This window comes from Eucyclogobius newberryi, unplaced genomic scaffold (genome assembly GCF_026437365.1).
Source record: "Eucyclogobius newberryi isolate DKJ021-1_F unplaced genomic scaffold, fEucNew1.0.hap1 SCAF_13, whole genome shotgun sequence".
NCBI classification, from domain to species: domain Eukaryota; kingdom Metazoa; phylum Chordata; class Actinopteri; order Gobiiformes; family Gobiidae; genus Eucyclogobius; species Eucyclogobius newberryi.
Genome location: NW_027315757.1, coordinates 26662578 through 26674936, shown reverse-complemented (window position 1 = coordinate 26674936; position 12359 = coordinate 26662578). Strand labels below are relative to the sequence as shown.

General features: G+C 42.5%; 3 protein-coding genes across 4 annotated transcripts; 1 reads left to right on the top strand and 2 right to left on the bottom strand.

Annotated features, from left to right (window-relative positions):
• Positions 1-247: 247 nt before the first annotated feature.
• Positions 248-4530, top strand: slc27a1a (solute carrier family 27 member 1a). Its single transcript, XM_072443158.1, has 12 exons — positions 248-514; positions 1166-1560; positions 1685-1852; positions 2010-2079; positions 2146-2237; positions 2309-2418; positions 2507-2716; positions 2787-2913; positions 2985-3122; positions 3182-3346; positions 3424-3570; positions 3643-4530. The coding sequence occupies exons 1-12, from the start codon at positions 348-350 to the stop codon at positions 3798-3800; spliced, it is 1947 nt and encodes a 648-aa protein (XP_072299259.1). The 5' UTR covers positions 248-347; the 3' UTR covers positions 3801-4530.
• trim35-13 (tripartite motif containing 35-13) lies at positions 4119-8992 on the bottom strand. 2 transcript variants are annotated; one of them, XM_072443160.1, is made up of 6 exons: positions 8615-8992; positions 5846-5941; positions 5547-5777; positions 5411-5433; positions 5216-5334; positions 4119-5143 (listed from the first exon to the last, which is right to left on the bottom strand). In XM_072443160.1, the coding sequence occupies exons 1-6, from the start codon at positions 8951-8953 to the stop codon at positions 4605-4607; spliced, it is 1347 nt and encodes a 448-aa protein (XP_072299261.1). In that variant the 5' UTR covers positions 8954-8992; the 3' UTR covers positions 4119-4604. The 2 variants fall into 2 exon arrangements, with proteins under 2 accessions (XP_072299261.1, XP_072299260.1); XM_072443159.1 differs by lacking the exon at positions 8615-8992 and adding an exon at positions 6880-7488.
• Positions 8993-9646: 654 nt separating this feature from the next.
• Positions 9647-12290, bottom strand: vac14 (vac14 homolog (S. cerevisiae)). The gene has a single exon (XM_072443163.1). It carries the CDS (start codon positions 12157-12159, stop codon positions 9802-9804), a length of 2358 nt encoding a protein of 785 aa, XP_072299264.1. The 5' UTR covers positions 12160-12290; the 3' UTR covers positions 9647-9801.
• Between the last annotated feature and the right edge of the window lie 69 nt (positions 12291-12359).

The following is a 12359-nucleotide window of genomic DNA, read 5'->3' as shown; positions in this document are numbered from 1 at the left end:
TATTAAGGTTGGAACTAGTGACATTTCCAAAGTTTTTTTAGAGCCTTAACGTAATCAATCGTGTGCACGTTTTGTCAAAATACGGACGTGGACACAAACAAACACGCAAGAAACTTACCCGAAAAGTTAGAATTGGGTGAAGGGTGACAGCTTAGTTGTGACTCATAGGTAAGTTTTATGCAGTGTACATGAATGTTAATTGCAGTTTGTAATAGCTTTTACTAATGGATAACGCTGGGATCGTGCGTGGACGGCAGGGCTTGTACCCATCCAAGCTCTGCGGAAGGGTGTAAATGAGGCCAGTTCTGTCTTAAAAGCCTGTCTTTCTCTGTTTTCATGCTGACGGAATGCACAATGCTGCGAGTGTCTCGGCCTCTCTGGGGTCCCTGGGTCTGCTACGGTTCTTCGGGGTGTCCTGGTCCTGGAGTCTGGCAGCAGGCCTCGGCGTGTATTTGGGGACAAAGAGCTGGAAATACTTCTACATTGCAGCTCGCACTGTCCGAAGAGATCTGACGTAAGCTCAAAGTCGTTCAGGGAGAATGAATGAAAGGGTCACAAGTGTGATTAACCATACTATCTGATATCTGATTATTGAAATGTCACGTACACATCTGAAGTGAGTAATCTGATTTCCTGTGCAGGTGTTGACAAGGGAAATTATGCACACAAAAAGGCAAACTAATGTGGTGTACTGTAGACAACAAGGAAAGAGATTTTATTTCAAGTCATTGTACTTCCGAAACACAACAGTCACTCTGAACATGCACTGATGAAATGACTTATTGTATGCATGTTAACATACACCGCACCAACTTCAGATATAATTTATTGGGTTAACTGATCATTCTAGTTATCTAATTGCACTGGCTATGTTTAAGAACCCAATGAGGGCAAAGAAAATTCCTTAAATCAGCTTAAATCTTGTGTGGTAAAAGTAATACCAAAGTAGGTTAGTGAAATGAAACTACAAATTGGCATACATTTCTTCAACATTTTTCAGACGGTTTTATTGTAATAAACTATAATAGAATACCGTATATAGTGTGGGTTAAAAAGAAAGGCAAAGGATAAAAGCTGCATTTTTTATGACCCAATATTATTATTCTTCTGAAATGTTACATTATTGCCTTGGCTTGATCTAACACTTTTTTGTGATTTCCAACAGTGGCCTGTATGTGTTGGTGCGGGTAAAGTTGGCTCTGTGGCGCTACATGAAAAATGGAAGCAATATTCTTTCAATTTTTGCTGACACGGTAAAACGGTACCCAAACAAACCTGCACTGATATATGAGGTCACTGGGGAGACCTGGACCTTCACGCAGCTGGATGAGCTGTCCAATGCAGTCGCTCACTGGGCTCAGAATCAGGGCTGGGTTCCCGGCGACGTAGTGGCCCTCTTCATGGAGAGCAGACCGCTGCAGGTGGCTCTGTGGCTCGGCTTGGCCAAAGTCGGGGTTGAAGCTGCACTGATCAACTTTAACCTTCGACAAGACTCACTCCTGCACTGTCTTGGTCTGTCAGACTCTCAGGCTATTGTCTTTGGAGCTGAACTTGCTGATGGTAAGAATCTACTGCCTAAAGTTTAACATCAATAGAAGTGCAGGAGTGCAATTATTCTGCTTTCTGCTCTGTGGTTTAAAGTCATTTTTTCTTTTTTATATTTTATTTTTACTTGACATAACAGCCATCCAGGACGTGAGTGCTGCTCTTAACCCATCGATGGTATGGTTTTGCTCTGGGGAGCTCGGTGCTGCTCAGCTGACGAGCCTTAAAGCACAGACTCTGGAGCCACTTTTACTGTCTGCACCCAGACACCCTCCATCACCCTGTCATCCGCCAAAAGGCATGAATGGTAAGTGCATACTCGTATCCCAACCTTTACTTAACATGTTATCTATATATGCTCACGGAGCAATGGCTTTTTGCTGTAGTACAATTTCTCTCATGGTTATAATGTAACTATGAGAGAATGGCTATGACTGTTAGAGTGATAAATGCTTTCTCCACAGATCGTCTGTTTTACATTTACACGTCAGGCACCACAGGACTGCCAAAGGCTGCCATCATTGTACACAGTCGGTATGTATATTCCCATAAAAACCCACAAAAAATGTTGTTTTCTAATCATTATTTCTGCCACAACAGTTACTACAGAATTGCTGCTTTCGGGTATTTTGCTTTCTCCATGCGGAATGATGATATTATCTATGACTGTCTTCCGCTCTACCACTCAGCAGGTTTGTAATTTAAACCTCCCTCCATGTCCTTATGAAAAGCCATTGCACTTGTATAAGTCTATTTATTCCAGGTAACATAGTTGGAGTTGGACAGTGTCTGATCAATGGCCTGACTGTAGTTGTGAAGAGGAAATTCTCAGCCAGTCGCTTTTGGGATGACTGCATTAAGTACAACTGCACAGTGAGTTCCAAGAAAATATGCTTTAATTTGTAATTTTATTTTATTTTACACAAGCGTTATTGTAATTACTACACTGTACACATTACAGGTTGTCCAGTATATTGGAGAAATCTGCCGCTACCTCCTGTCTCAGCCAGTGCAGCCGTCAGAGAAGAGGCACAAGGTGCGTCTGGCTGTGGGAAACGGCCTTCGCCCCAGTGTTTGGGAGGCTTTTACTCAGCGCTTTGGGGTCAAACAGATTGGCGAGTTCTATGGGGCAACTGAGTGCAACTGTAGCATTGCCAACATGGATGGCAAGGTCAGTTAGATTCTGAACTGGAAAAATAAATTGGTGCGAATCATGAGTTTAATGTTATCTGTCATGTTAGGTTGGAAGCTGTGGATTCAATAGTCGCATTCTGCCATTTGTGTACCCCATACGTTTGGTGAAAATAGACGAAGACACGATGGAGCTGGTGCGGAACAGTCAAGGCCTCTGTGTGCCCTGTCAGCCTGGTAAAGCTTTGCTTCTTTGGTTCAACGTTCAAAGTCTTTTTTTAACTAAACTGACTGTGTATGTGTCACAGGTGAGCCAGGTCTTCTGGTTGGTCGAATCAATCAAAAGGACCCATTACGACGCTTTGATGGCTATGCCAACCCAGAAGCTACAAAGAAAAAAATAGCTCATAATGTCTTCAAGAATAATGACACTGCCTATTTATCAGGTATTATAATTCCATTTAATTTGTATGGTGATAAATTGATCACATTGTCTGATCCACAGGGGATGTGCTGGTCATGGATGACCTTGGCTACATGTACTTTCGGGATCGTGGCGGAGACACATTTCGCTGGAGAGGTGAAAATGTGTCCACCACTGAAGTGGAGGGTATCCTAAGCAACCTCCTGAGTCAAACCGATGTCGCTGTCTATGGAGTGACGGTGCCAGGTCAGCTATAAAATCTGTTGATGGCCGATTGTACCTGTACCTTTGTTTTTTTTTTTATATTACATTTTTGTGCCCAGGTGTTGAAGGTAAAGCTGGCATGGCTGCTATAGCAGACACCACTGGGACCTTTGACCCCGACACGTTCCTGAAAAAAGTCCAACAAGCTCTTCCTTCTTATTCCCGGCCTGTCTTCCTACGCATTTCCCCACAGGTGGACACCACAGGTAATCGGATTCAAACTGGGGAAGTAGTGCTTTATATTTATACTATTACTTGTACTAATCTCTTTTTTGTAGGTACATTTAAAATCCAGAAAACAAGGCTACAGCGAGAAGGATATGACCCACGGCACACAACGGACCAGATCTACTTTTTAAATGCCAGAGCAGGGCGGTATGATGTTGTGGAAGAAGAGTTGTACAATGTCATAACAGAAGGAAAAGTTCCTTTATAACAGGGGAAAGGGTTAGACAGACATGGTGCCTTGTCTGGACAGTTGCAAATGCAATGTTCACATTTTTGTCTGATAGTTGTTAGTTTGGCTGCTCCCCCAATCTAGTTTTGAACATTGAGGTGAGAAGGATATGTTGGCATGGTCAGAAAGCTGTTACAAACGTAATGTTTAACACTGTAACACAAAGGAGAATATGCAAGGGCATTAGCCCCGCCTTAATTTCTCTGCATAACTGAACAACAAAAGTTGTGATTTGATTTTTACCATATGAATAGAACAGGAAATAGGATACATTATTCAATAATGTGGCTTTTTTGGAAGGGGTAGAAGCCACAGGGTTACAGTTACTTGAGTTTTGCTTTAGCACAGAATATAATACAAGATCAATTCAGCTGGTTCAGGAAATGTGTCTGTGTGCAGCTATGAGGATTTATTGTTACTGTAAGAGCCAGAATAACATGTAGTACAATGAGACCACTTGATCAAACACTAACCATAGACCTAATCCATTTGAAGTTTTTGCTGGATATTTAAAAGCACAAACTCTTACAATGTTTGCCTTGTGTGCAATAAAAAACAAAATCACATTCTAATGTGAATGCAGAAGCCAGGAACATTGAGTCACACAGTGGCTTCTTCTGTGTCATAGTACATGTAGTATAAGTCAATTTTGTGAATCCTTCAGAGTAAATTTGCTCACCTTAATTATTATTAAACCCCTAAAACTACCTGTTTTGTTTCTTGTCATTTATGAAATATACAGTCAGAAGCACATTTAGTTGATTTTATTTTTTCTATTATCTTTCATACATCTGTTGACAGTAAAATTCTTGAAGGGAGTATTTTTAGGGGATGCTCTTTGCAGGCAGTACAGAAGTAAGGGAACACTTTGGCGGTGATGACATCTTTAAAGGTGTAAAGAGGTGTTCGCTCTCCCGGGTCATAAAACGCCACCTTGTTGCGGTCCATGTCCAAAACTATTCGAATGACCTCCGGGCTCTTAGTCATGTTCAGCGGCTCCCAGGGTGCGGTGCAGGCCTTGTGCTCTCCGTTGCGAAACCTAATGGTCCAGAATCCTCCTGCTGGTGTCAGGACATGCTTACCCTTTCTGTTGATGGAATCACTGACCACGCCCACCACCCAATAGGTGTTGTCCTTCACCTCCACGTCCCAGCTGTAGCGCCCGGAGGAGAAGCTCTCAGCACCTAACAACTCAGCACTGATGTCAAAGCGTTCTGGATTGTCCGGCACCTTAAAAATCTTTGTGGAGTTCTGGACAACTGTAAGGTCCTCTGACAGCATGAAACAGCTGGCAGCAGTGTTGGGGTCAAGGATCACGGCATCTAAGGGGTAAAAGAAACGGTTATGGTGTGGAAAATTTTAAATAATTTGTTTTTTGTGTTGCAGCAACTTACTATGTTTAATTACACGCTTCATCTTTTCCCATATTTTGAATTTCAAAGACCCCAAGTGTTTGGCCACATCGATTAGAGACTCAGACATCACCTGAGGATCTAGGGTAGTTCTCCAGGTCCTGTGAAGGTATCAAAACAGCTCATTGCTAATTCAGACATGGCAAACGTCATTCACCTTAACTTTGTTTTATTTACCTTTTGATTGTTTCTTGGTAGTTCTAAAGAAACATCGGCAAAACCAACGAAAGAAAAACAACAACAAATAATCATTACTTACACTGACCACTCTACAATTTTACCTTATACAACTGCATAACAGTAAACACAGTACCTTAAGAAATGGGATATCTTTGGCCGTCATTTCCTGTTCCACAACTTTAATAGTGTTTGAAAGTGACGCTATTTCATTGGTTATATCTTCCATGTTCTGAGTTATCATCTGATTCTTTTGCTCTTTCTCTGTTTTTAGAGCCTGAAGTCGTGCGGTCTCTTGATCGCTGAGAAACTTGTGGAGCGCTTCAAACTCTTCCTTGATCTGTGATTCAGTGTGCTCGGCCTGGTTCTACAAAGACGAGGCGCATGATCAACATCAGCTGTCAGCATGAGCTCAATGTCAAAACACCTGTGTACCTTCACGTGCTCGACCATCTCTTCGCACACATTTCTGGCCTTCCTGAACGCTTTCAACTTCTCTTTTAAAGGTAAGAGAGCAGTCCTCAGCTCCTCCTGAAAAAGAACAGACAAACTATCATCATTTAAAAGGAACCGCTCTTTTAAAATGCGACCCAAGCTGTCAGTTCAGTGTGGCTCTTTTCAGCTGTCACATTCCCCTCAAAGGTGCGTAAAGGCATGTTTGCATTACAAACGGGAGCGCACATATCTGAAGGAGGATTTGATAGCTAGGTTGTACAAACAGATTGAGTTCAAGAATCTGTTAGCGTGGCTAACAGTGGGTTTTTGACATCACACATTCAAGGTTTCCCTATATGAAATGACAAGCCATAAAAATGAATGTCACACCAACTAGGGCTCTAGTTTCAGACCCCCGGAGACAAACGCAATGGCAAACCCAAAATATAAATCTATTTTTAGCGGTAATAAATAGTGGCATACATCTTCACACATACCTAAATAAACATATGGATTATTGGATGTTGTCGAGGAAACATGTTGACCATAGACCAACTAGAAGAAGAAACCTGTAACACTTTTACTTTATGTTGTATATGTACGTGTTCACAACATGACACTAATTGTAAAAGCTGCCTATTTATACAAGTCTGATGATGATTTTTAAATGAAGTGATAGATTTTCACTTCTCAGATTTCAAATACCATTGTGAACAGAGCAGTTCATTTTAAGGTATAATCACACCTTTTACCGACGGTTAGTATATCAATTTATTAGCCTTAATAAAGCATGAACAATAGTTTATTAAGAATTATTCAGGCTTAATAAATTATTAGCCTTATTCATAACCCCTTGGTTAAGTACCTTCTTAATAAATGTTTTGTTCATTTATATTTGCTTTATTAAGGCTGATAAAGGTGTTTTTTATAGAAAGTCAGTTCCCTGCTTTATGACACATGACGCTCACGTGTCAAAAATGAAAGTGCCACATACCACAGTGCCAAACACTGTGACTTTCTCTTCCCCGGCCTACCTTACAGTCCAGAGCTCCTTCCTCTGTTGGGTAAAGCTTGTGTCCAGCATGAGCCGCTGATTTCCCACAAAGGGCACAAATGGGCTCCAGATCCTCCACACAGAACAGGCTGAGTTTCTCCCCATGCTCTTTACACGCGTTCGGATCACCTTGTCGCCTGTCGTCCTTAAGCTTCTCACAAGCCTTTTCCAGCACACTGCTCACCACCATCTGATCCATAGAAGAGCAGTGCCAACACTGTGGGCAATAGTGTGAATCCCCTGCGCCTTGGTGCTCAAAGCTGTCTTGCAGGCACACTTTACAGAATCTGTGTTTGCAGGTGAGCACCACTGGCTGACTGAGAGTGAGTCGACAAACGGGACAGCAGAGGTCATCCTCCTGACGGGCACGTCTGGTGGCCATTCTTTTGAAATCTCTAAAGGGGGCTTCACAGTGTCAACCACACAGGCCCCTCCCACGCGTCTGACCAGCTACCTCAACTTAACCTCAGATTTAAGTGTTAATGCCACCACCCCCAAAGGCATATCCCCTGTTATGCATTGCTGGATTGAGCATGAGCGTTGCACGTTCACAAATAAACACTCCTCTGTGTCAATAAAACAGGCGTTGAGATGTATATCAGGCCAAATCAGACCTGAAAAGTGACAATTGGCGTAAAAAAGGCAGGTGACACATTTGTCCCACACAATCTCTTTTATCCGCCTCTATTGATATTTGAGAAGAGTGTTGAAACGACCCGTCACTGTGTAATTAAAGCATTTACACTGAGACAATATCCCCGATAAGACTCAGGCGTCAGGATAAAAATAGAAGAATCTGAGTTGGACTCAAGCCATGGGGGTGAAGAATAGCATTAGTTCCATTGTTTATATTTTTAAATATAACATCAGACGTTTTCAATCTGTGTGACAAAATAGTTATACAATACTACACGCTTTTATACTTGCCAAAGGTACTTTCATAACTTTTGCTTTATAAAGATTCATTATCACAGTTAAAATACCTGCGTTAATCCCACTTAGCTGACCTTACTTAGACTGTTCATTGTGGGTGCTTCTTCGTCCAACACCAAAAATAGGGTGCAATGGAATACAGGGGGAATATGATCCTGCCCTCAAAAAAATGGGTCTCTGCTGCTTCAGCCTTTCCGTGTAATACTCTCTAACGCTCTGCCTTGTATCATACGTCATTCGATTTGGATTTGCAGTTTATGTTGGACCGGGTGGGAGTTTAATTACAAGATTATCTAAATTTAACTTGTTTGCACCTCAACAACAGCAGTAAATAAGTTATAACCAAAGCTTCCACTTAAGACATCCACACTGAAACCTCTGCCCCACTAAATCAGTACAAATATTTCTTATGCTCCAAAGAGTAAATTTGATTTGTGCCCATGTCAAGAAGAGCACAGAGCCAATAACAGCCAATAGTTTTGTCCTTACAACCATATAATGGGTTTGCAATTGACTTTGTATTTTTGCCATCGGCAGATTTTCTTTTTTCTATTAAAAGCATGTCTGTGGCCCTGGTTGCACCTGTCCATACAAATGCCCATACATCATCCAGACAGACTGAACACAAAGGGAAAGAGCTGGCTTCTGTGCATTATCTACTAAGCCATGTGTCTAAATGTATTTTTGTTGCAACAGTCTTGAGATTGTAAATCTAATTTGAGAAACAAAAGACTGAAAATATGAATGATATTTAAAACTTGACCAGCTGTACTTTTGCTTACCGTATGGTCCTTGAATGCCTCTCTTATAAGGAACACAGTGTGGCCCATGTGGAGGCTGGTGGAGCGGCAGGCGTGGCACAAAGGCTCCAGCTCAGTCACGCACAGCAGAGACAGTCTCTCTGCATGAACCAGACATGTTTTATGAGGAAGTCCATAGTTATCTTTAAAACAGAGGGGACATTCTCTGGTACCATGTTCAATCCAAAACAATTCCAAACAACAGTTGCAAAAACTATGTTCACAACAGATGCAGCTCAGGACTAGTGGAGCCAAAAAGATTTCTCCACAAATGGTGCAAAAAGACTCTCCTGCAGTCTCGTATGAGATGTCAGCCTCCATCTGTGAAACGCAATGCAGCTCTAATGCTCTCCCCAGTTTCAGACATGCATGTGTACATAGTGTACGATGTGTTCAAGTGCAGGGAGCTGCCCAGCAGATGGTCATATGACCAACCTAATTAAAACACTAGAATCTGAGAGCATTTCAAAGGTGCACATGCATCATGTAAAATAATTTGTACACTTTCTGATCTAACTGTATTATTACAGGCATGAAAGTATAAAAAAAATATTACTTTACAACAAACTATTTAAATAGCCTATATTAAATGTATCCAAAATTCAAAACAGAAGCATAGAAATTCCATTTGAGTCACATAGTAGACTTTATTAAGTTTTAAAAACAATGATAGTGAAAGAAATGTCCTGAATAATCAATAATTACACCAAATAATGTGCAAGGCGTGAAATAGAAACTAAATATGGAATGTATATGTAACCTCATCAGCATCTGTTATCTGAAACAAGGCAATAAGAGCATGTGGTTTGGTCAGCTGGTCACACCATGACAATACTATGACTCACTTACACATTAAGTAAAAGAAATATGCAGCAGTACTTAAATGTGTGGCCAGTTCAAACACTGTGAAATTGTAAAAAGGAAGTTTTTTTTTTATATAAATGTACAGTAAATTATCTACATGGTTTAGCATAACCAAAAAAAAACTGAATTAACTCCTTTACAATGTTCTTGAATACTAATAATTAAAATCTCACATGATGCACTTAAGAAGACAATCTGTTTATGTACAGTGAATATAATATTTATAATTTTGTTTTATTATAATTCAATTATAAGGATATACTTCACACACTGAAATGTGTCTTTCTTAATCTTGACATATACATTTAAATAAGCTTTCTGTCAGAGTGCTCATTGGCCCGTCCTGAGCGCTGGTGTCTGACCTCCAGGTGTTTGCTCTGGACACGGTCGAAATGTTGCAGCAGCTCATTGTAGTTTATCTGAATTTGGGAGGCACGTTTGGATGCTACCTGCTGTTTAGAGTCCATGTACTTGGATTCATCCACTGTGCGCATCAACTCTGGGTTTGGGACGCACCTCAAGCGGTGGGACAGCAGCTGGAAGGCCTGGCTTTGAGGCAGCAGCATCAGCAGACCATAGAGAGCCTTTATGAGGTATGGATTATTCTCCACATCCAACAGCTGAAGACGCAGGTAGGTAAAAATGGGGCTTTCTATGAGCTGCACAAGTTTGTCAACCTCCATTAGAAAGTCTACGGTCACTTCTAGATCTCCAAACTTCTGAATAAGATCATAGGCATGTTTGTAGTTTTGTGTGAGGAAGCAAAGCGATACAGTGGCGACGGGGTTGTGGCACCAGGATCGGTAAAGGCAGCAGAACAATGCGCAGTTCTCCGGGGTGCGCAAGTCTTTGAGCTGATTTCTCAACTGAAAGAGCTCGGCAGACGTGAGCAGAATGGTGTTCAGGGTTTGGACCATCGTGGAGGCGAATTTGAGGTCTTCTTCTTTGAGCAATATGTCAGCCATTGAGTGAAAGATGTTCTCTGCGTGAAGCAACAAACAGAGCTGCCTGATGATAAAACCTCCTCTGTTTTCCAGTAGTTTCCGCTCCAAGCTGAAGCGTTTGAGCAAGTTGATCATGAATTTGTAGAAATAGGAGTTCATACTTGGAGTAGAGGGAGATGAATCAACTGCTTTTGCACTTGGATGCTGTCCAGACTTATCAGGGACCTTCAACTCCAATTTGTTCACAGTATTGTCACATGACCCTGCCAGATCAGTTTGCCCTGCAGGAGACGAGGCAATCTCAGCCAAAACTTCCAGGTCTTTCAAAATGACCTCATCAGACTCGTCAGAGAGAGTTTTGAGGAGCATGGGGAAGAGGCTGTCGGTGTGACGAAACATTTTGCGAGGAGTCTTGATGTAGAGGTGGTAAAGCCATTTTAGAACAGCTATTCGCGTCATCATGCCTGTGGAGGAGTCGTGGAGGTGGCGGTCAAGCACCTGAACAATACCATCCAGGTCGAGGGTCACCTGAGGTCGCTCTGTGCTGGCCGGGGTAAAGAAGCTAATGTTACTAAAACCGACAGACTCCTGCGAGGCATTTAACATGTCATTCCCATCCGACTGCGCTTTGGGCTCCTCTCGAGATGGCGAACCCGTGCTCTCACTTTTCACTTCCTCGTCTTCATCGTAGTCATCTTCAGGAGTCACAAGTTTCATCAGGCTGTGGTTACAAGAACTGGCCGCTTCTTTTGTGTTCTTCTTCCTGTCGTCGTATGAGAGACAAGGCAACACTGCAGTCAAAATACCAGAGGAGTAAGGAAGCATTACCCGACCCGCCAGCTGGATAAACTCTCTCATCCAGGTCATAGCGGTCAGCTGGATCAGGTCATTGGTCAGTTTGCTCTCATCTGCAACTTGGCAGTGGATGACAAGGATGTTGGCCATTTCCGCAAACTTCACACTGGAGGGGGTCTTTTTAATCTCCTTGAGGAACTCCCCCAACACCACTTCACATGTGCGACGAATCTCTTTGCTGTTGTCTCCCAAAATCTGGAACAACCCATCCAGGATTTCAGGAAGATAATCTAAAAGGTGAATGTCTGGCACACACTCCAAAACATGGATCCAAGAGATGATAAATTGTCTGGCGTATTGATTATTCGAGTAGATTCTCTCTCTGAGCAGAGGGACAAACGCCACAAGGTCAAACTTGTTGCTTTCAGTCACTATGTCTTTCAGCAGTCGGTCGAGTAGTTCGGATCCACTTTTCACGTTTGGATCTGGGTCGGCTGAGAGTTTACTCAGACCATCAAAAAGCAGGTTGAAGTGAGGTAGTACAGCTCCCCGGGCCACTTTGACAATGTTATAGAGCGCCTCGCATGCGTAGTATCGTAGACGGCTGTCAGAGTCATTGAAACACGTGAGTACGGGCTCAATGAGCTCCTTCAAGTACAGACCCGAGTCTTTACCGAGGGCTATGGAGCAGGCTGCCAGTCCGATGAGGCCCCCTTTGCGGCTGTGTGGATGCTGGGAGAGCGCAAACTCCGAGGCCAGGATCTGTATGACATGTCTGATCTGAGTCGCGTTGTTCTGCGCCACAAACTCCCGCACCAGTTTCTCTATTTCCAACGCGGCCACTTTCCTTTTCTCATACAGTTTGTCATTCAGCGCTCTCACAATATTGGGCGTCAACGGCGAAAAGTCCTTCTCCGTGTTCATTTTGACAGCGCCAAACGTACACGGTCCGGTGTACTTCTATACGTGTAATCGGCAATAAGGCAGGCTACATTTAGGCGCAAAAGGGGAAGAAAACACTGCTTGTCTGAGCTAAATGAGAGGCTTCCCGTGATACAGTGCAGCTGATCGTTTACATCCGCCGGAAACGGAAACCCGTCAAATTTGCTTCATTTATTGGAGTC

Excerpts from the sequence above, each read along its gene's own strand:
- slc27a1a (XM_072443158.1), top strand. The coding sequence starts at position 348 with ATGCACAATGCTGCGAGTGTCTCGGCCTCTCTGGGGTCCCTGGGTCTG. Across the intron at positions 1,853-2,009 it reads TCCGCCAAAAGGCATGAATG|ATCGTCTGTTTTACATTTAC; the intron begins GTAAGTGCATAC and ends CTTTCTCCACAG. Across the intron at positions 2,080-2,145 it reads GCCATCATTGTACACAGTCG|TTACTACAGAATTGCTGCTT; the intron begins GTATGTATATTC and ends CTGCCACAACAG.
- trim35-13 (XM_072443159.1), bottom strand. The coding sequence starts at position 7,281 with ATGGCCACCAGACGTGCCCGTCAGGAGGATGACCTCTGCTGTCCCGTT. Across the intron at positions 5,942-6,879 it reads AAGGAGCTCTGGACTGTAAG|GAGGAGCTGAGGACTGCTCT; the intron begins GTAGGCCGGGGA and ends GTTCTTTTTCAG. Across the intron at positions 5,144-5,215 it reads GAAGCGTGTAATTAAACATA|ATGCCGTGATCCTTGACCCC; the intron begins GTAAGTTGCTGC and ends TTTACCCCTTAG.
- vac14 (XM_072443163.1), bottom strand. The coding sequence starts at position 12,159 with ATGAACACGGAGAAGGACTTTTCGCCGTTGACGCCCAATATTGTGAGA.